The following is a 21,205-nucleotide window of genomic DNA, read 5'->3' as shown; positions in this document are numbered from 1 at the left end:
AGACAGGACAGATACAGAGACAAGGACTTATTTATTATGTTATACAGCTGGCCCTACATGATCAATAAGGGCTGGCCACTACACCAGTAACCATTTTAATATTTGCTGCAGGTATGAAAGCATCTGTGCACTAAATAAACTTTTTTTCTAATTGTTAAATTTTTTTTATTTTAAATAAGAATTTTGTTCTGGAAGCTAAAGGCCACTGCTTGCTGCTTCATATGTTTGAGGTGGTCCAGTGCTAATGTAAGTTGCATCAATTATTGCTGAACCCATGCTCTCTGTTTCATTCTCAGTAAAACACTGAACAGACATGTGGGGGTCATCCTTGTGAGTTCTGATTTGTACATATTTGTATGGATATAGAGAGTAGAAAGCAAGTAAAATAATTAGCAATGGGATTACTTTTTCCAGGAAGTGATGAGTAAAGTGACCCCATTACAATATGAGAGAACTAATTAGTAATGGAATACTTTCTTTGAGGAACTACCCAAACCCTGCATCTAATGCAGGAAGAAGCAATAACTGAGGTCCAAAGAGGTCAAATAGTTGGTGAGTAATTATTAGGTTCATTCATCCCAACAACTACAAAATCGTTTCCTATGTCAAGGAGAACAGTCTCAAAAATAATGATACCTACACCAAACATGGACATAGCTCAGAGACAATCTGACACTTCACAAGATAGCTGCTAAATGCTACAAAAGGGCAGCCTCAGAAATGACCACAGAATTTAATTAACACCTCCGTGACCCAGTTTCAACAAAAATGCACATTGTGAACTGTACAAAGCTGAAATGTATAGCACACTGTCATTCTGAAACTGCTCACATCTAAGGCCAATGCACCAAGATGCATATCCTTATGTAAGGAGCTCAAAATCTGAACCCCTGACTAATGGAAAAATATATTGTAGTCTGATGAGTCAACCTTTATCCCCTTCCTACTTTTACAGAAAGCCAAAGGGTGCCTTCAAAACACATTGTCTGCTGCCAACTGTTAAGCACAGTGCAGGATTCATAATGGTATGGGCAGAAATCTTATGGGAGTCATTAAGTTCAATAAAGACAAAGAAATGGCATCATTTTACAGGACACCCTTTGTCACAAATGCTGTTCCCTCACTTCTACCCTCAGTGCCCTGCATACACACTGTTAAATACCCGATCTAAACACTCAAACTTTTATGGAAGTTCAAAATAGATTTCCACCTCCTTTATCCTTTCAAGAACTTGAAGCTTTTCTTCTTTCTTTTTGTTGCATTGAAGTTTCATCATGTAACTTCTGGGTTTTTGCATTTGTTACAAGGCTTGCTTTGCCGCCGCCTATCAGGCTCTCCTCATGGACTGATTCAATAGTAGGTGGCATGTTATATAAAGAAGATGAATATTAGTGATGAGTACTTGGACTTGAATTTGCAGTGAAACCTAAGAGTTTTGATTCACAAAAAAAAACCAAATTGCATTTCACAACATTGTATATTTTTATCTTTTGTAACCTTTATCTCCATATAGAGAAACTTTGGGACATTTATTCTGGTGCAGTGCATGGAAAAAGGGGTTCAAATAGAGAGTGAATACCTACAAGCATTTTTTCACTTAAAATCCAAAGATCTGAGTACATGGCTGCCGCCGAGAATTTGGAAGGATCCTGGTGTGGATCAGCAGACAAAGATGGGGAAAGTGAGAACAGCTGGTGCTACCTCTCGCCTGAAATGAAGTGAAGCAGAAGGCAGGAGGTGCATGTGACAGATGAGAGCATGTGGAGCCACATGGAAGGAGAAGATTAGTAGTCAGAAGAAAAAATGACGAGGCAGCCCAGGAAACTGAGGTTTTGGCTGCGGAACAAACCTTTAGGTATCAATGTCCCTTGCTTCCCACCAAAAACAACTTTAAAAAAAAAAACAATTTTGTAAAATTGGGTGAAAAATTCATTTATCTGTGAATAAAGGCTTGTGTGCAAAACAAATTGGCGGTTTCACAAATCACTAGCAGTTATTAATGTTTCTCATGTTAAACTTTTAATTTCCAAAGTAAAAACTTTCTTTTGTCTTGAAAATATTTAAAGGTAAAAGAATCTTAGTCTGAAAAACATCCATTTTTTAATGCAGAGATTTAGTTTTGCCATCATTATTCTTGAAAATCCAGTAAATCGACTGTGGTGGTTTTAATGAGTACGATTCTTGTCCACTGCCTAAGTATATCAGCAAATTGATTATCTTTTGTCTTTAATTACTTATTGAAATAGAAAGAAGTAGACAGCATCTCCAAGATATATAAAACCTTTTTATAGTCCCTCCCTTTCAAAGATCCAAGAGTACAGTGGGAAAAGTATCTTTCACTAAACATCTCAGAAAGGAGTGGAAGGTAGCCATGCACAGAATTCACTTGAGTTTCATATGTGCAAAGCATACAATTAATCAACTTAAAATTATATATCAAGCACATCTGTCTCATTTAAAATTGTCCAAAATGTTTCTAGGGCAAGATCCAACCTGCGAACGTTACAATCGAGCCCGGCCTCACTGGGCCACAAGTTTTGGCCCTGTTAACATCATTCTGGAACAAAATCTTGAAATGCTTTTCAGACAGCCTTGGTGTCACAATCCCTCCTAATCCATTAACAGCTGTGTTTCTTGGGCTCCAAGATGGGCTTAAAGTGGAGAAGGACAAACAAACTGCAATTGCCTTTACTACACTATTAGCACACAGACTTATCCTGCTCACTCCTAACTCTCCTCTTTTAAGTCAGTGGATAACTGATGTTATATATTATCTGAAATTGGAAAAACTCTAATTCTCATGTAGAGGATCTGTACAAAACCTTTCAAAACCTGACAGGATCTAATCAATAACATTTTAGAATAAGCATTTAAATTGAGGAAGTGGATTCTCTCCCCTCTTTTTTTAAATCTATTTTTTATTCATTTATTAATTTATCTATTTACTTATTTTTACTAGTTTAAAGTTTTACTCTGCTGGCCTATCTCTCTTTCACGTGGGTGGTGGTTGATTTGTTTCAAACCTAGCTTTGTGAAACTTGACTTATTTGTAAAGAATGTTATTTGATTTTAATAAAAAAAGGGAATGGAAGCAAGGTGACTCATGGTGACAAAGGTGGTCAGCGACAAAAGTGAGTCTGTAGTTGTCACATGGCATTCTAGCGTGACAAAGTGCAGTGTTGTTCTTTAGCTACTTTTTCCCAAAATGTTCATGTTTTATCCAACAAGCTGAGAGAGTGGCAAATCAGCATCAGGTTACACACAGGCACATTAAAGAAAAAGATCAAAACACTTCAACAATTGGTAAATTTTACATATATATAATTATATATTTATTGCAGTAGCATTTGAAATTCTACAAATCTGGCAATATAAAAATATATTAAGTTGAATACATCTTTTCTCATTCTTTACTCTGCTGTTAACCAGCCAAGAGACGGGAAGCCAAGCCTTTTGATGTGCCAGGTAAGCAGAACAGTAAGTCTGCCAGCAATGCCAGCCTCACACAAACCCACATACATTTTACTGCACTGCAGCAAAGTTCACCTAAAAAAGCTAAGGCCAAAAATGAGACTTGGCAAAAAAATTGCTACAAATCTAGAGATGGACAAATTCAATGAATCGCCTCTGTTCTTCATCGCTTATGTCACATGATTGGAGAGGCTGACCTGGACGTCTGCCCATTAGGCTCTCCTCACGGCCTACTTGTGGGATTTGTTTTGCTCCTTTGCCCAGCTTGCTGATTGTTCTTCTGAAAAAAAAATGCAAATATTTTTTCTTCTGTAGGCCTATTCTTTATCCAAAAAGCTATTCTGTTTTCCGCTAGTTGGTTTTGGTTTTGTTTTGCCTCTGTCTATTGAAGGTTGATGTCCCAGTTAGTTTAAGTCTTTACATTCTTAAGAAATGAAAAAAATAAAAATAACAAAAAAGTCTTTGTTTTATCTGTGGTGCTTAAGCTGGAAAGTCCAGAAAATTTCCCACACTCAGCTGTGCAATGAAAAAAAAAATCTTCCACCCCAAAAAAATAAAAAAGACATTTTTAGAAAAAAATCTCTATTGTAAAATTGTATATATAAATATAAATATATATATATTTCAAAACTATATGCAACATATGTATGATGTATGCATATATATATTGTTATTAAATTTACAGTTTGATAGTCAGTAGTCCATCAATGTCAGCATGTCATCTGCTGTTTCTTTCAGTGGTTGTTTGTGGGAATTTCCATATCTGGATGTTTATTTGTTCGCTCAGATGTTTTCCTTAGCACTTCAGAGTTGTCTGCAAATGGAAAACATGAGCATTATCACCATCACCACTGCTGTTCAGGCACACATCCACATTAAACATTCCATTTCATTACATTCATGTAAAAGTACAATCGATAATTTTTAGACATCACTATTATTATGTTTTGTTTCTTCAGAGGATTACATGAAGTACAATTTTGCTCTGCTGCTTTATTCTTTGGAATGTAGCAATTGCATTTCAAATGTTGATCTGTAGCTGATTATCCCCAAAATAACATCAATAATCCTAGCAGACAATCAATTATAAACTCACTGACCATGTGATTGATATCTAACCAAACCTCAAGAATGCCTTTTGTGAAGTAGAAGTGCCAAAGAAGGAGTTAAGACCTACTGGGACAGAGCAAAAGCATCTGATGGCACAGTGGTCAGGGGTGCTTTATTAGAGAGTTCGGAGTTCAACTCCCAGCTCAGTCAGTGTCTGTGTAGAGTCTGCATGTTCCTGCTCTCTCGGTAGGGATTTTCCTCCAGGTATTATAAATTACCTCTGACATCTCAAAGATTAGTGTACTGTCTTAGAAAAAGAGAGACAGCAATTTGTTTGTTGGTTTGTTTTTTGAGAAAGCGAGGATCAAGAGATAACAGCACTGTCATCAAAGCCTAAACACTAACCAAAGTCAAGTCTTAAAGAAAGGAAGAAATGTCAAAAAGAGAAATAACCAAACGCACACAAAATTTATCCAAATCTAGGTAATTACAGGATATATATGCAAACCTTCTGAAAATGGATATCATAATAACCAACGTGAAAGTGTGCAAAATGGAGACGCCCACAAAAAAAAAAAAAAAACTGATGGTGAATAATAGTAAATAAAGTTTCAAGTCTTTATAGTGGCTTTCTAGGACAAAATAACTGTTACTATCAAAATTCAAGGGCAATAAAACTTCCAGTTGGATGTACTTTATACTTTTAATAAAACAGCTTCAGAATAATTATTCAAATTTAAAGAATCTATCAGATCACATGTTTTAACTGAACTAGAAATTCTAAACTGGCTTGGTGGGGTCTGTTGAGTGTCCCTGCCATAGACGAGTGCCATGTCCAGTACTGGTGAAGTAGGCACCTGGTGGTTTAAAAATATTAGTGTGCATTTGGCCTGATTTTCTTGCTCTTCTAATTTTGACTTTGCTATGTGTAAACCTCTGTTCCTCTTTGGATCCCTTTTTGTCAGCTTATTTTTGTAGCAGGAGAGTTTAAAAAAAAAACAGGTGGGCTTTGTATATGCTTTGAACCTGATGAACTCCTAGCCTTCCAAACTGCCATTCTCTAATTTTTTTTTCCTTTGCCGTTTTCCTGCATGGCAGAGCATAGGTGTCAGCCAAGAACTATTTGATTTATTTGTATTGTCTCATTTTCATCTCCCTGTGATCACACTTCACCATTGATCTGGTTTACTTTTTAAAAGTATGACAAAATTTGCAAGTAAGAATTCTGCTACTGCACTTTATTAATGAAACATCGGCAAACCCTTCACCTATCAGTTTTAAGGGGCTATAAATGGGAGCTTTATTATCAAGGCTCCTGTTGAGTTAGAAGTAAGAGTCAACATTCTGGTATTCATAAGATACAATTTGCCTTCTGATAACATGCATTTTTCTATTTCATTTTTTTCTATGAGTTTAAAAATAACACTGTATTATGAATATAAATAAATAGATCTGAATGACACATTACGATATATCTTTATATTTAACTTCCTGAAGTAATGTCGAATAAGTGTGCAGAAGGCAAAGATATGCTTGTTCTTTTTGCCTTTAAGTGGTGCATTGATTCCTGTCAGTGCTGCTCAAGTAATTACACAGATTTATCTAGCTGTTTCTAACAAATAGTGACAGGTACGGGGATTTAATTATTATGTATGCAGTAGGAAGGATAGATAGATAGATAGATAGATAGATAGATATGAAAGGCACTATATGATAGATAGATAGATAGATAGATATGAAAGGCACTATATGATAGATAGATAGATAGATAGATAGATAGATAGATAGATAGATAGATAGATAGATAGATAGATAGATAGAAAGATTCAGTTCAGTTTTGGTCTCAATGGACAAAAAATACTTTCTTCTCTCATGCTGTTAGAGTCCTTTAAGCAATCATATGCCTTTTACTAAAGAGATGCTTTCATGTAGCCTCTCTGTTATAAATGCTTGATTGATGGGAGGCTGCTGAGATACTCATCCTTTAGAAAGTCTCTCCGATTTCAGCAGAGAACTTCTGTCAGAGTGTCTGTTGAGTTCTTGGTCAGCTGCCCAACTAAGGCCCTTTTTGCCTGGTTACTCAGTTTGGCTGGACAGCCAACTCTAGGAGGAGTCCTGGTGGTTCCAAAAGCCTTCCATTTCACAATTACTGATGGCACTCTGTTCTTGGGAAGACTCAGATAAAATGGTTTTATACCCCTGCCTTGATCTATCCCTCACCATAATCTGATCACAGAGGTCTATGGAGAGTTCTTTGGAATTCGTGACTTGACTTTTGTCATGAAATGTATTGTGAATTGTGGGACCTTAAATACGTAGGTGCGTGCCTTTCTAAATGGTGTCCAATCAATTCAGTTTGTCACAGGAGAAGTCCAATCAAGTTTTGGATACATCACAAAAACCCAGCAAACTGTCTGAATACTTCTCTGAAAGAGAGGTTTCAGTTTTTGATTATTTCTTTGTCATTATGGGTTAATGAACGTAGATTGAGGTGCAAACATTTTTACATATAAAGTTATAGCTACAGCACAGCAAAGTGCGCAGAACATGAAGGGGTCTGAATACTTCCTGAATCCACTGAATGTGTTGCCTACATTTTATTTCAACACTTTCTATACTTCACTCAAAATGAACAGGAAATGTCTGCAGTTTATTATGTTGTTAATTTGCTGTGTTCTGTGTACTGCTACAACGGAACAATTTATTTACTAGTGCATGTGATGTTTACCATTGTAATACAGTATAAGTGTGCAGAAATGTTTTTTAAAACAATGGACTGCTACTGAATGTATTAGCCTTTGACTTTCTTGAATTGTGGGTTCTGAGAAAGGTCTGGGTTCATTTTGGATTGCCAACAACATTGGCATTGTTTCCAAACGGAAATACTTCTTCTTAGTTGTTGTTGGTGTACAGCTGTTAATGCTGATGGAGACTATTTAGAAAATAAATAAATTCCTAGCAATAAAACAAATGTACTCCAGAACCTCTGGGTGGCCTTCATATACAGTATATTTAAGAGCTGTCTACTTAAACTCTGTAACTTTAAATCACTTTGATTTCTGCTAGGTCAAATGAGTTTCAAATGTCTGAAATGGGGTCTTAAAAAATATTATAGATTAACAGTGATGAGCAAGATGACTTGCACTAAATTGCAAAAAACAAATAATCACAAAAGAACTTGTGTTTCACTTCCAGTGAAATTCATGCAATTGATACAAGAAGAAAGATGTTCAGTCCTACCTGGAAGCATTTCTATACATTAATTCTGCAAGCATTTGTCTTATTTTGTACTCAAATAAAGATCTCTAGTGAAAAAAACTTGCTTCACTCATTTCATGCCATGTGTGAGTATTTTGTCACACCTGGAAAATCATCTGTGAAATGATTTTTAGTATTAGTTTTGGAAAACAGCATGCAAATTTAAACTTGGCTGTTTTGCTCATCACTAAAGATAAATTGGTTTTGACCTAAAACTGATAAAAGCTCTGAAAGTGGGACTCAGCACTTAAACAATATTCTAGTATATTTTTTTCTTTCTTTTTAATTTTCTTCCCTTTTAGTTTTTCTGTTGTGTGTTATACTCTATAAGAATAGTGTTTGTTTGTGTGTGGGTGTGTATCTATCCTAAGTTCTATTTAAAAAGCTTCTGTAAAAAGCCAGATTTTCTCCCCATGGACAATTTAAGTTCTATCTATCTATCTATCTATCTATCTATCTATCTATCTATCTATCTATCTATCTATCTATCTATCTATCTATCTATCTATCTATCTATCTATCTATCTATCTATCTATCTATCTATCTATCTATCTATCTATCTATCTATCTATCTATCTATCTATCTATCTATCTATCTATCATGCCTTTGCAAGAAAAGTCAAGGCAGTAGAAATCTGAGCAAGAAATTGTGTTGTTTACCTGCTCCATCCAGTGGAGAAAATGGTTGCATCTCAGTGTCATATGCACAGCTGTAAAAGAAAACAGAAATTAGCACCTTAAAGCCTTCCAATGGGCTGCAAACTGTCATGCCCCATAGCTTTCCCCACTTCTATGGTTGTCAACCATTGACTGTTAATCATATGGTGAGGGCCACTTTGATATGTACCAGTAACTGCAAATTGGTTCCTTACTTGTCACTAAAACATCCTGAAATCTTTGAGCTATAGTCTCCCAATTTCAAAAATATGTCGCAGGATTCCTGAATCATTTTGGCTCCATGATTGTTTTTTGGCAGATGTTTATTCCAAATATCACATTCCATTTCATATAAAAGAGGCTAATCTGGGATGAGATGTGGCCATAATAGCAACTGTACAAACCTCAATTCACTGCCAGGTTTGTGCAAAAAAAAAAACCCCTATGGTTAGATAGCAGTGAGGGAAACATCTCATAGACAGTGCTTTCTGGATATCTTGTAGCATGCCATTATCACTCTACTTGAACCCAAAATGTTTCTGAAAACACACCCCACACCATTGTAGCCAAACATCCAATTTGCTTTGATGACACCTGACAAAATGGAACCACAGATTCAAGAGATTTTGGCCATTTCATGATTTTCCTACCATGATTAGGAACTATAATTCATTGAAACAGGTGATGTTTGTGCAATCCATAAGTCCCTAGTGTTTATGCTTCTCAGCCTACGCAAAGTGCATCTTCATTTATTCTCTGATAAGATTGCCACTCAATGGATTATATGGTTGGTCTTTGTCTGCTAGGACAATGAGTTAAACATTTTAACATTCAACATTGTTGAAATTGAAATCTATTTTTGACCACATAACTGGCATTAAATGGCTCATTCTTTACAGTTTCTGTAAAACTGTATGGTGTGATAATTGCCACCAGGCTGCTCTTCCTGTCACATTTGCACCAACATATCAGACTCTTGTTATCATACTCCATTTAAAAACACCTAAATATTTAACTGCCCGTTCTTAGTTGCATTTGAAGGCCGGGTGAACCAAATAAAGTGTTCACTTAGTATATGGTGGCCTTCATTAAGCCCTTTACTAAGCATCATTCTTAAAACATTTCTGATGTTTCTTTGATTAAAATGGAAAAACACCATTTGTAACACTATAAAAGGTAAAATAAAAACTACTAGCTAAAGAATGAAGAATTTTGCTTCGAGCTTTCTTGGTATTTGTCAGGCTGAAATACACTTCTGTCTAACTTTTTCTTGCAAATAGTATATAAGTTGTGCACGGCATTTAGCAAGGAAGATCAGTATTGCCAGGATGACAAAGAGACTTGCATGTCTGTCATGTTCTCAGCAACCACATGGGGATTTAGAGCTTCTCATCAAAATATAATAACCAGAAAGGGACAGGTTATAATAACCTGGCAGAGCACCTCCATGATGAGGTGTATCAGCTTTATGGAAGTCGAATCATTGGATTACATGGTTACCCCGGTGAATCAAGTTAGATATTGTGACTGTGGAATGATGTTGGAAAACTGGTTACGGGATTGATTTGGGAAGCCCAGATAAAGAACAGTATGGTGAAAGTAGTGGATCTTATATTGGTCAGCACAGCATCTATATCAATAATTTTCACCATATACACTCCAAGGATCAATGGGTATTGCTTCAGACCACTGAACAAAGTAGTCTACTTGATTTGAACTGTTCTGAATTGATGTTTGGATAAAACAGCCTAGACTGGCATTAAGGTGAAGAGTTTTGCTTCTCCCTTATGTCATTACAATTGGATTTGCACTTGATTACAATAATGTAATCTGAAACACATTTTCAATCAGTTCAGTGCCCATATTTTGAAATGTCCAGGTGTGGGGCATTCATTAATGATACTGGATGTCCTCTTCTGGTTATTGGTGCACATTATTAATATGTTGGGGAAGTCCTATAATCTATCATAATAACTTTTGCATCTTTCTGATTTCATCCTATGTCCGACCACATATTGTTGCCATTTCTCCTAAATACCATTCTGTTGGTAGTACCCTTCCCTGTCTGGCCATACTCACACGTAGAACATGTGTGGGGCATTCTGAGATATCTGCTCCACACTTTTTTTGGACAATTGCTTATCTAGAACAACAGTTGCATGGAAATTGTTTTGTTATGATTTAGGATGCCGTTTGATATCTGAGCTGGCATTATGAGTCAAAAAGGTTGATTTGACTATTCTTTTCTCCTTGTTTTATAGTCATGTGCTGTCTGTGGCTGTTTCCCTTCACCTGAGTCCAAACATTCTGTTGTTACAATCTTTAATAAGTTTGTCTTCCCTACCCACACATGATGCATGTTACCTGAAGACTGAACATTGGCTTCTTTTTTCACCAATTAACGTAATGGTTGGCCTCATGTGCCGTGGATTTTAAAATCTTTAAAATCACACCAAAGCTTACTGTGAAGATGATTTTTGTTGTCTCCCATGTATTTCTTTTCAGTGCCTTCCCAAGTGGCATAATGTTGCTTTCAGGTTTGGCATTTTAACCACTGGGCTATAAAAATTCACACATTTATTGACTCATAGTTAAATATTAAAATGATTTAGCACCCACGCCTTCTGCTGCCTCCTCCTCCTTACTCAGATTACTTTGAAAGTGAAAAGAATTCATGTAGTTTTGTGAAGTGTGAATTGATTCTTCTGATAAACGAGCTTACCTTGTAAGTGGCAGTTCTTTGTAAAGCTGCCCTCTTGGATCCTGTGAAATAAAAAATACACTAGTGAACAAATAAGAAAAATATCCTAATTTATTATACAGAATGGGTGACTGGTACTGCTGGAGAGAGGCACCTTAAATGCTCCTAAGCTGCCAACTTGAGGGGTTAACCATCACCTGTATTTTCAGTGGGATCCCAATTCTAATGACAGGAGGCTGGTTTCTAGAGCACTGGGCCAGGTTCAGTCCACATCAGTGACTAACTGTGTGACCAACAGCATAACATGCCTCTCCTCCAAATGTTGTACTATAGATCAGTTCTCAGAAAATTGCTCTATAAACAAAATACAGTATGTTCATTTTATTATTTGTTGGCTCAGAGCCCAGGCTCCAATATTGTGAAAGGCCTAAGGAGCAGATAAATATTTGTTTGTAGTGGCAACCTAGGCACAGTTTAGAATCCTGGCTAAGACATTTACATGGGCCTTCTGATGAGTCTACAAAAATGAAAATGGCAGCATTTATTTATTTAGTTGATTTGTATATAGATCGAAGTAGAGTTCAAAAGAGTGTGTGTGAGCCAGGTGGTGGAGTTTAGGGAGTCAAGTGACATTAAAGTCTCTGGGGGCAGGAGTAGCAGTTAAGACTGGCAGGGATTGTAGAGTGGAGACAGCTGTGGCACAAGCAGAGTCACAACTGTGGCATAGAGACATGATGGGGGCAGCTATCAGATGGAGTGGAACTAGGAACCTTTAAAACTCCCTGTTATGATGAGGCTCCAGAGAAGGTGCAGCAGTTACTGGACCAGGAGAAGGTGAGAGAAGTAGTCAAGGAGAAGTGATCTACCAGAGCACTAGGGAAGAGATAGCAAGGTGCCCAAGGCAGAAAGAAACTTGTTGTGGAGAGAAAGATTGTGTGGTCTGACCGCTAGAGTGCAGAACCACACTGCATCAAGTTCTTGCTACAGGAAGTGTATGATGTCCTCCCAAGCTCATCCATCCTGCACTAAGGGGATATAGTAGAGAAACCAGAATTCCTTCTTTGACATCAAAGGAAACTCTGGAGCATATTGTGAAGTGCTGTCCAAAGGCTATGGGGGAAAGCCATTATTGCTGATGACATGACCAGGTACTTAAGACCATTGTGAAGACTATCAGCAGTGTCATTGTACTGTATGTTAAGTTAACCACCAGGTATAAACTGGCTCTGTATAAGCGAAAGTGCCCTTCAGAAAACTCACATTCTGTAAAAGGTTGGTTCTCACTTTGGTCCTGATGCGGTCGTAAATCGCTGAAACACTCAAAACCTTAATATAAATTAGGAAAGCAGGCTAGTGGATGGATTGATGAATGGGATGGAGGCTTTTCACGTGTACCAATGTAATAAGTAGTGGTCACTGGTGGAGGGTTCTTGTTAATCTCTTCATCCTAAAATTTCTTGTAATTGTTTACATGTTGCATGTGTTCGATTTCATAACAGTCTAATCACAAAATAGATGAATGCATCTGTTGTCATTCTGCCAGAGGGTATTACAGTTTTTGGTGTACAATTGGTGTACTTCAGGAGACTTGGAATATGCAGCTGAGAAAACCTGAAAACCTTTTAGGTGGAGGGAAAGGCATTTTCATGAGAGCTGGCCTTGGCTGCAAGGAAGGATATTTTCGTTGAGCTGTTTTTGCTGTAATATGCAGCTCAAAGGAACTTGTGGCTTAGAAAAGATCTGGGATTGAAGTCATAAATGTTTTTTAACCCAAACCACGTGTTGTAAGATGCTTTAAGACAAAATCCAACATGCCATATGGCAATGATTACCAACAAGGAACATGTGGAGAGTGCAGGGCATAAAATCCTTTGTGTTGATACTGGAGTGTCCTTGAGTTGGACCCAAGCATAAAACACTGAAACTAGTGGTGGAAAAACCTAACGGACACCTTCAGGGCAAATACGGATTTGAAGAAGTCCAAGATGCCAGTGGAGTCTGGGGTTTTGTAGGCTGGTACATGATGGGCTCTGCAATGTGAGAAGTTCTATCAAAGAAGTGCCATTTATTCATTGGTAATTGCCAGTTTTCTATCAATGGTGACTCATGTATTCCAGGACAACAATGGAAAATAAGGGAAAGTGAATTTTAGTAATTAGTCAGGAAGCACTTCTTAATGCAAGGGGTTATGGGAATATGTAATAAATCAATACATAATGTGGTTGAAGCAGAAACTTTGACAATTTTTTTAAAGTATCTGGATGATATATTGGGACAATGTAGGCACAAGCTTGACAGACTGAATGTTCTACTCTTGTTTTTCAAACTTCCTATGTTCTAATGTAATTTCTTTTCTGCTACCATCTTACTACAGTTTAAATCCTGACATGATGATGGACTATGATGGATTATACATATGTACTGTGTTTCCTATTTCTTATGTATTTCATGATTAGACACCTAATATAGCAATGATAAAAGCATGTATTAGAAAAAGCTAGCAAAATCTAGGGTTAAGTGTACTTTGTCAAACAATTACTCTATTGTAATATTTGCTGACTTCCTTGGCTTGCCACAAGACCAGCTAGAACTGGTAAATACAGGTAAAATACATCCTGTGAGACTATTGTCACAGGTAAATCATTTACAAATGTTAGAATTGAGAAGAAAGGTAGGGCTTGGATGGAATTGGTTAAGAGGCCATAGGCCTCTACAACTATAGGAAGAGAGTTGGCCCCTACTCTTAAATGCCTTTGGATCAAAAAACACTGCAGACAACTATTGAAAAGCCATAAATATCTGGGCCACTTGATGGTTTGTGTTGCATCCCAGCCATTACAGCTGGAGACCCTGAAAGACAAACCACCTTGCTGTATAATTTGAGAAGACCTTCCACATGGGCACTAGACACAATGGGCATCTAGCCTTCAATGTGAAGTGCTGCTACTTATGCAGTGTGGACAATGGCCGGCAACTTTTCCCAGCCAATACCCCCAAGCCGCCAGGTGGAGCCCTCCCTGCAACGTAGAGATGCCCTGAATTCCAGCAGGGCATCATGGACCTTGGGGTTTTCCTTCACAGCCCTGCTGGATACCATGGGGGCCACTAGAGGATGCTGCAGGGAGGCTCAAGGATTTGTATTCTCCGTATAGCTCGGAAGTACTTCCCAGTCACGAGGACGGAAGAAATAAAGTACTTCCGGGCTGAAGAAAAGAGGAATTTTCACCTGACCCAGAAGTGCTGGGGAATCACATGGACTGGGGGATCAGAAGCACTTCCGGGTCGAGGACTTTAAAAGGACTATGGGAAACCGCAGCGAGTTGGGCCAAGTTGGGAGGAAGGATGACTGAGCTGCTGGGAGATGTGGAGGATTATTGTGTACTAGCAAAATACCCACGCTTCGCAGCGAAAAAGTAGTGTGTTAAAGAAGTAATGAAAAAGAAAAGGAAACATTTTGAAAATAACATAACATGATTGTCAATGTAATTGTTTAGTCACTGTTATGAGTGTCACTGTCATATATATATATATATATATATATACACACACACACACACACACACATATATATATATATATATATATATATATATATATATATATATATATATATATATATATATATATATATATATATATATATATATACATATATATACATATCTACAGACATCCATCCATTTTCCAACCCGCTGAATCTGAACACAGGGTCACGGGGGTCTGCTCGAGCCTATCCCAGCCAACACAGGGCACATGGCAGGAACCAATCCCGGGCAGGGTGCCAACCCACCACAGGACACACACAAACACACCAAGCACACACTAGGGCTAATTTAGAAACACCAATCCACCTAACCTGCATGTCTTTGGACTGTGGGAGGAAACCGGAGCAGACATGCAAACTCCACGCAGGGAGGACCCGGGAAGCAAACCCGTGTCTCCCAACTGCGAGGCAGCAGCACTACCACTGCGCCACCGTGCCGCCTACAGACATACATATACACCTACTGTATATATACACCCTTTGGGGTGCGAGCAGCTTTTGCTTGGGGGTGCCAGAATCCATCGAGGAAGAAAAATGAAAAACATTATTTGTACAAAATCTTAATTTATCTATCCATTCTTAAATAATTAAATGGGCAGGCTATTTCGTATCAGTGCAATACGCTGCTTGTTAAAACGGATGACTCCCACTCTTACGTGCACTTAGTGCTGCGTGGGTATTATGAACTATCGTATCTGTTCAAGTTCTATTAAATTTTAAATATAAGTAATTTTTATTTAGTCGACAGAAATATGTTTGGTAGGAATGTAAGTTAAATTTAGTCATCATTGCCTAAATTTTTCTTCACCATAGAAATTTAAAGACTAAATTCAACCTACATTCCTACCAAAGATATTTCTGTCGACTAATAAGAACCTACTTATATCCAAATAGAACTTGAAAAGATATATTTTTTCGAATCTGATCGTGCTTTTTAGATCGACTTGAGGCGCACTACATCGAGCCCGCATGCTATTGTGCTCTCGCCTGCCTGCCTCAATAAGTCACCGTCGCTTCGCACTTACTTTTTCACCGTTCATTTAATCATGGCTAGTTGCAAAAAAATTAGAAAATGGAAGGAGGATTACACTGAGGATGGCTTTACCAAACAATTATTGATGGTGAATAAAGCATCGATTATTCATGAAGCTTCAATCGGTGATCTGTTTTTCTGCGTTAACCTCATATATTTTCATACTTCTTCTCAAACCAAGGGGGTGCGAAATCGGGATCATCCGTCACAGGGGGTGCGAGGGTAAAATGAATCGGGAAGCACTGATATATATGTATGTGTGTGTGTATATATATATATATATATACAGTACAGGCCAAAAGTTTGGACACACCTCCTCATTCAATGTGTTTTCTTTATCTTCATGACCATTTAAATTGGTAGATTCTCACTGAAGGCATCAAAACTACTTGGTCAAATAGCCCTTATATATTTCAGTGAGAATCTACCAATGTAAATGGTCATGAAAATAAAGAAAATACATTGAATGAGGAGGTGTGTCCAAACTTTTGGCCTGTACTGTATATATATATATATATATATATATATATATATATATATATATATATATATATAAATAGTTTTACTGTCAAATAATGCAAAGAGTACATGGCACGTGTTTCGCCCTAATTCTGGGCTCATCAAGCGTACACACTCACTCCACCCCCTCTCGGGAATCTAACCTCGGACATCATCAACAGGTTAATCGACATTTATTCTGTGTTAGAGTGCCTGCACAACGGATTGTCAAGGCCTCTCCGCCTGGCAACAAATGATGGCTCAAATGTGATTGGTTAAATGCTTTAATACAAAAATACATGCCTGGAAGCAGCACAACCATCGGAAAAGCTATGAAAGGAAGCGGACAGACTATTTGGAATTATTTAATAAGTATTCATGGACAAACTATAATTAACATCAGTTTGTGATTCAGATATTTTTACTTATGAATATGCTAAGCGCAGTCCTTGCTTACCTACCTTATATGGGCAGGCACTCATACGCAACTCTGCCTCCCACGGCCATCGAGCTGCAGTCTATTACAGTATATGGACGAAAATAGGTACCAGTTATGACCATTACGCGTAGAATTTCGAAATGAAACCTGCCCATTAAGTAAGCTGTAAGGAATGAGTCTGCCAAATTTCAGCCTTCTACCTACACGGGAAGTTGGAGAATTAGTGATGAGTGTGTCAGTTAGTCAGTGAGTGAGTGAGTGAGTCAGTCAGTCAGTCAGTCAGTCATTGAGGGCTTTGCCTTTTATTAGTATAGATTGTTGTATTGGATTATTATTGTATTATTGAGAATAGTGGATGTGGAGGTGCTTTGTGCATTTTATTATTATAATAAATTAATTATTGGGACTTTTATCTGGTGTCTGGCGTCTGGTCTGAGGGTTCAAGGGGACGACAGCGCCCCCTATCTGTCATGGCAGGTGGAATGTTGGAGTAAATACTACACCATTACTTTACTTCAGCTGTAGGTACATTTTAGGACATTTATAAAAATCTACATATATAATTCACTAAGGAAAGCACGCCGGAAGGGGCGTGGATTCACTAAGCCGCCGACAAGTGAGACACCTATGGCGCACGCAGGAAGGAGCCACGCCCACCAACTCCAAGACCATTGGATACGACGACAAAAAACAGAGCCACGCCCACCAACTCGAACGCGACGACACAGAAAAACCGGCGTCATTTATATTCATCTGTCGTAGAGGTCACATGCAGCTCCGACCCACATTGACTGTTAATAGAGGCATGTTTCTCGCAGAGATGAATCGCCATATGCGGCATGTAAAACTGTTTGCGAGGGGTATCCCATGGGATCCTTAAAACGTTCCTTTACAACTGAGGTTAAAACACAATGAAGTGAGCAGTCTTTAAAAAAAACGAGTTTTCGGTTACGACGCACGACCGCGTACACTATAGCAAACTGTTTTACACGCTAAATACAGCAATTCGCATCCGCGACAAACATGCGTCTTCTTAGATACTCCTGCACTTTGTACACAAGGTCGGGTGTCTTGGTGGATTATATATAGAAAGGCAGCCAGAACTGCACAGAGCAATGAAAAGTCTACATGAGTCACAGGTACATCTGGACTGTACAAAGACTCGAGTGACGAGTTAAAGGTGGGCACATGAGCAGGCAGTGTATACTGAACGAGAAACCAGCAGACTAAAATGACGGAGGGAGCGGAGTGGATGTCCTTCTCCTCTCCTCCCGTTCCACCCTGAGCGCCGCACGGACGAATGTGTGTTGGTTCGTTCCGTGCACTGGTTAAAACCCAATGAAGGAAGCAGTCTTTAAAAACCAATAAGCCCTGTGCCTCTGTTTCATTACCGTCTCACCTGCTTCACCAATGCAGGCCCTGCAACAGGTGATCCGGCGGCGTCATTTCCATGACCTGCCGGGCAGCCAACTGGGTAACCAAAGTCTTTGGGTTCAGGGGGGAGTATGGTTACAAAGCTGAAACTTAAAGGAATTGACGGAAGGGCACCACCAGGTGTGAAGCCTTTTGCTTCATTTGACTCAACGCAGGAAACCTCACCCAGCCCGGACACGGACAGGATTGGCAGATTGATAGCTCTTTCTCGATTCTGTGGGTGGTGGTGCATGGCAGTTCTTAGTTGGTGGAGCGATTTGGCTGGTTATTTCCGAAAACGAACGAGACTCCCACCTGCCAAATAGTTACACGACCCAACAGCAGTCGGCGTCCAAATTCTTAGAGGGACAAGTGGCTTTCAGCCACGTGAGATTGAGCATTAACAGGTCTGTGATGCACTTGTATATCCAGTACTGCACGCGCGCTACACTGAATGGATCAACGTGTGTCTACCCGCCGTGGGTAAGCCGTTGAACCCCATTCGTGATGGAGACCATGGCTTCCAATTGTTCCCCACGAACGAGAAATTCCCAGTGCGTGCGTGTCATACGCTCACACTGATTACGTCCCTGCCCTTTGTAAAGCCCCCCATGGTCGGGTGACTTGGTGGATTATATATAATAAAAAGCAGTCGGGACCGCAAAGAACCATGAAAAATCAACGTGGAAACCGACTGAGGCGGTGTTTGGAAAATTAACAGTCAAAGTGACTTACAGGTGCGTGTGGACTGTACACAGACGAAAGCGACTCAGGTAGGGAGTTGGGGGCGGGCACTTAAGCGGGCAGTGCGTACTGAACGAGCCCCGTTCAACCCCGTCTTTCGCTTTGGAAGGAGAAAGCGCGACGGCACTCCTCCGGTTTTCAGTCACGGACAATTGTATGTTGGTTCCTAGCGTGCATTGTTGCAATGTTACTTTTCTTGGTGGTTTATTAAATTACGGAATTTTTCAAATGTTTATTTTTTCCTCTGTGCTTAAAAATCATTTAAAAAGCGGCTGGATTATGCGGCCTCCTGCTTGACTGCTGAGCACTGTGTTTACGGTCTGTGAGTAAGTTAATTAAAGAAATGAATGCAGTCAATCCTGGTTTGGTCATCTGTGACTGTTGTAAGTAAAATTGCAATCTGACATCTGACTAATGGGTAGAGGTTAAATTTGGGATGTTACTAGGGAAGAGTTGTTTCTCTCTGTGTCATCCTCAAAATAAAACAAGCCCTATGCTCTTTTCTCCTATGACTAGGAGAGAATATATAAGAAGTAGCTAGATAAGATATAAAAGCCAACAACAGAAATATCTCAATGACACCCACCCATACATCTATCCATCTATCCTTAGGTCATAAACACCATCAGTTTTGATAGTTTGCCAAAAGTTGCACAGGAATGTCTTAAAAACAACAACCTTAATGTCCTGGAGGGACTGAGTCAGAATTCAGAAGGCATCAGGAGTATTATGTGATCGAAGAATTAAGGTAAAGGTTACAGGTCATGTTTTTAGGACAGTGGTAAAACCAGCAATGATGTATGGAGCAAAGATATGGGCAGTAAAGGGAGTGCAGGAGAGCAAATGAGATTGTTGAGATGGATGTGTGGAGTTACAAAAAAAGGACAGAATAAGAAAAGAGACAATCAGAGATACAACAAAAATAAAGGAAACATCTAAGAAAGTATATGAAGGTAGATTGAAGTGGTATGGACATGTGCTGAGGAGAGACGATGAATACGTCAGCAAAAGAGGGGTAGGAATGGAAGTACAGGAGAAGAAAAAGCGAGGGAGGCCAAAATGGAGGTGGATGGAAGGAATAAAAGAAGACTTGAAGGAAAAGGGTCTGACTGGGAAGGAGGTGCAGGACCGAGCTGTATGGAGATGGTTTAAGGAAGCACATTGACCTAATATACAGTAGTAGAAGTGGGAAAGAATTGAAGAGGAAGAATTAGTTGATGAGTTGTTTATATTGCAGTCTTTTAGTCATTTGTACAAGAATACATGTGTGACATTATGAATTGTTACTGACGTTTCTTCAGCTCTTGCATCTGCTCTCAATATGCTTTCATCGCCCTTCATCCACTGCTATATTGATAACCTGTCATTCTTGACCACAAACAATACTGGGGGCTTCAGGCTTTACCAAATGTACTGTATAATCTTGTTTTTTACTGTATTGTCTAATGTGTACTTATGATACTGTAGAATACCTGGGATGATGGTATAAGGACAGATGGCCTGTCTGTTATAAATGACCATGGAACCGCCATGTTTTATTTTCTCCAGTAATGCTTCTGACCGAAGTTTCAGTTTTTGTCTTTTATTGTCAAGTGCAGATATTTTAATTACAATTAAGAAGACACTATAGTATCATAATTTGTTCATGTTAGTCATTGAGATCAGCTATGTTTTACTTTGTCCCTAACATTATTTGCATATATTTATATTAATGTTGCTTAGAGGTAGTTTAGCAATTTGCTAATGTGTATTATAGTTGCGGATCTGTGACTGTCCTCTAAGCCTGTATTAAAAAAAAAAATCAAAGAAAACAATTGCATACCTTTTCCTTGCCTTTCTTTACCAGAAGATATGCAATCACAATGAGCAGCAGGCAGGATAGCACAGCCAGTCCTACAAAAGCCATCTTGAAGGAAGTTTGCTCTTCCCTGGACCCTTCACGGAGACCTCTCTCAGCTTCATGGTTTGCCAGGCTGCTGGATTCATATTCTGCAAGAAGGCAGTGAAGCATTAGGAGATAGTGGGGACAGGAAACTAAAACAAAGTTTAACGGTTAGTTAATATGATTTGTTAGAAACCATCAGTGCAGGTTGAAAAGCAGTGAGCCCAGAGGAGACACGGAGGTTGTGTTTAGTTAGTGACATTTGGTTACTTTGTTGGTTAGATCTTCTTACACTGATGAGGATAGGGAAACACACAAGGCCAACCAAAAACTGATTAAAAAAAATGGCACTTATGTGTATTTGTAAGAACACTAGGCCAGTTACTCGATCAGTGCTTGAAACCTAAAAGAAACCAGAAGTGCTTTTTCCAAGATGCGACCCCCCCCTCCCACCTCCCATCCATTTGACCAGAGTCTCTGCATGCTGGGATTATACCACATCCATTATTTTGGT

The 21,205-nt window shown here is 38.8% G+C and overlaps 1 protein-coding gene across 1 annotated transcript in view; it reads right to left on the bottom strand.

The window, feature by feature from the left end:
- Nucleotides 1-3,320: 3,320 nt before the first annotated feature.
- Nucleotides 3,321-21,205, bottom strand: part of csf1a (colony stimulating factor 1a (macrophage)) — a 90,459-nt gene continuing 72,574 nt past the window's right edge. Inside the window, exons 7-10 of the mRNA XM_039749196.1 lie at nt 20,632-20,798; nt 11,160-11,200; nt 8,441-8,490; nt 3,321-4,285 (exon numbers count right to left, since the gene is read on the bottom strand). Of these exons, the coding sequence (XP_039605130.1) occupies nt 4,206-4,285; nt 8,441-8,490; nt 11,160-11,200; nt 20,632-20,798 (338 nt within the window). The 3' untranslated portion in view covers nt 3,321-4,205. The remainder of the gene's footprint in view (nt 4,286-8,440; nt 8,491-11,159; nt 11,201-20,631; nt 20,799-21,205) is intronic.

The sequence above is a fragment of the Polypterus senegalus genome, chromosome 3, assembly GCF_016835505.1.
Source record: "Polypterus senegalus isolate Bchr_013 chromosome 3, ASM1683550v1, whole genome shotgun sequence".
Taxonomy (NCBI): domain Eukaryota; kingdom Metazoa; phylum Chordata; class Cladistia; order Polypteriformes; family Polypteridae; genus Polypterus; species Polypterus senegalus.
This window is presented reverse-complemented; position numbering and strand designations above follow the sequence as displayed.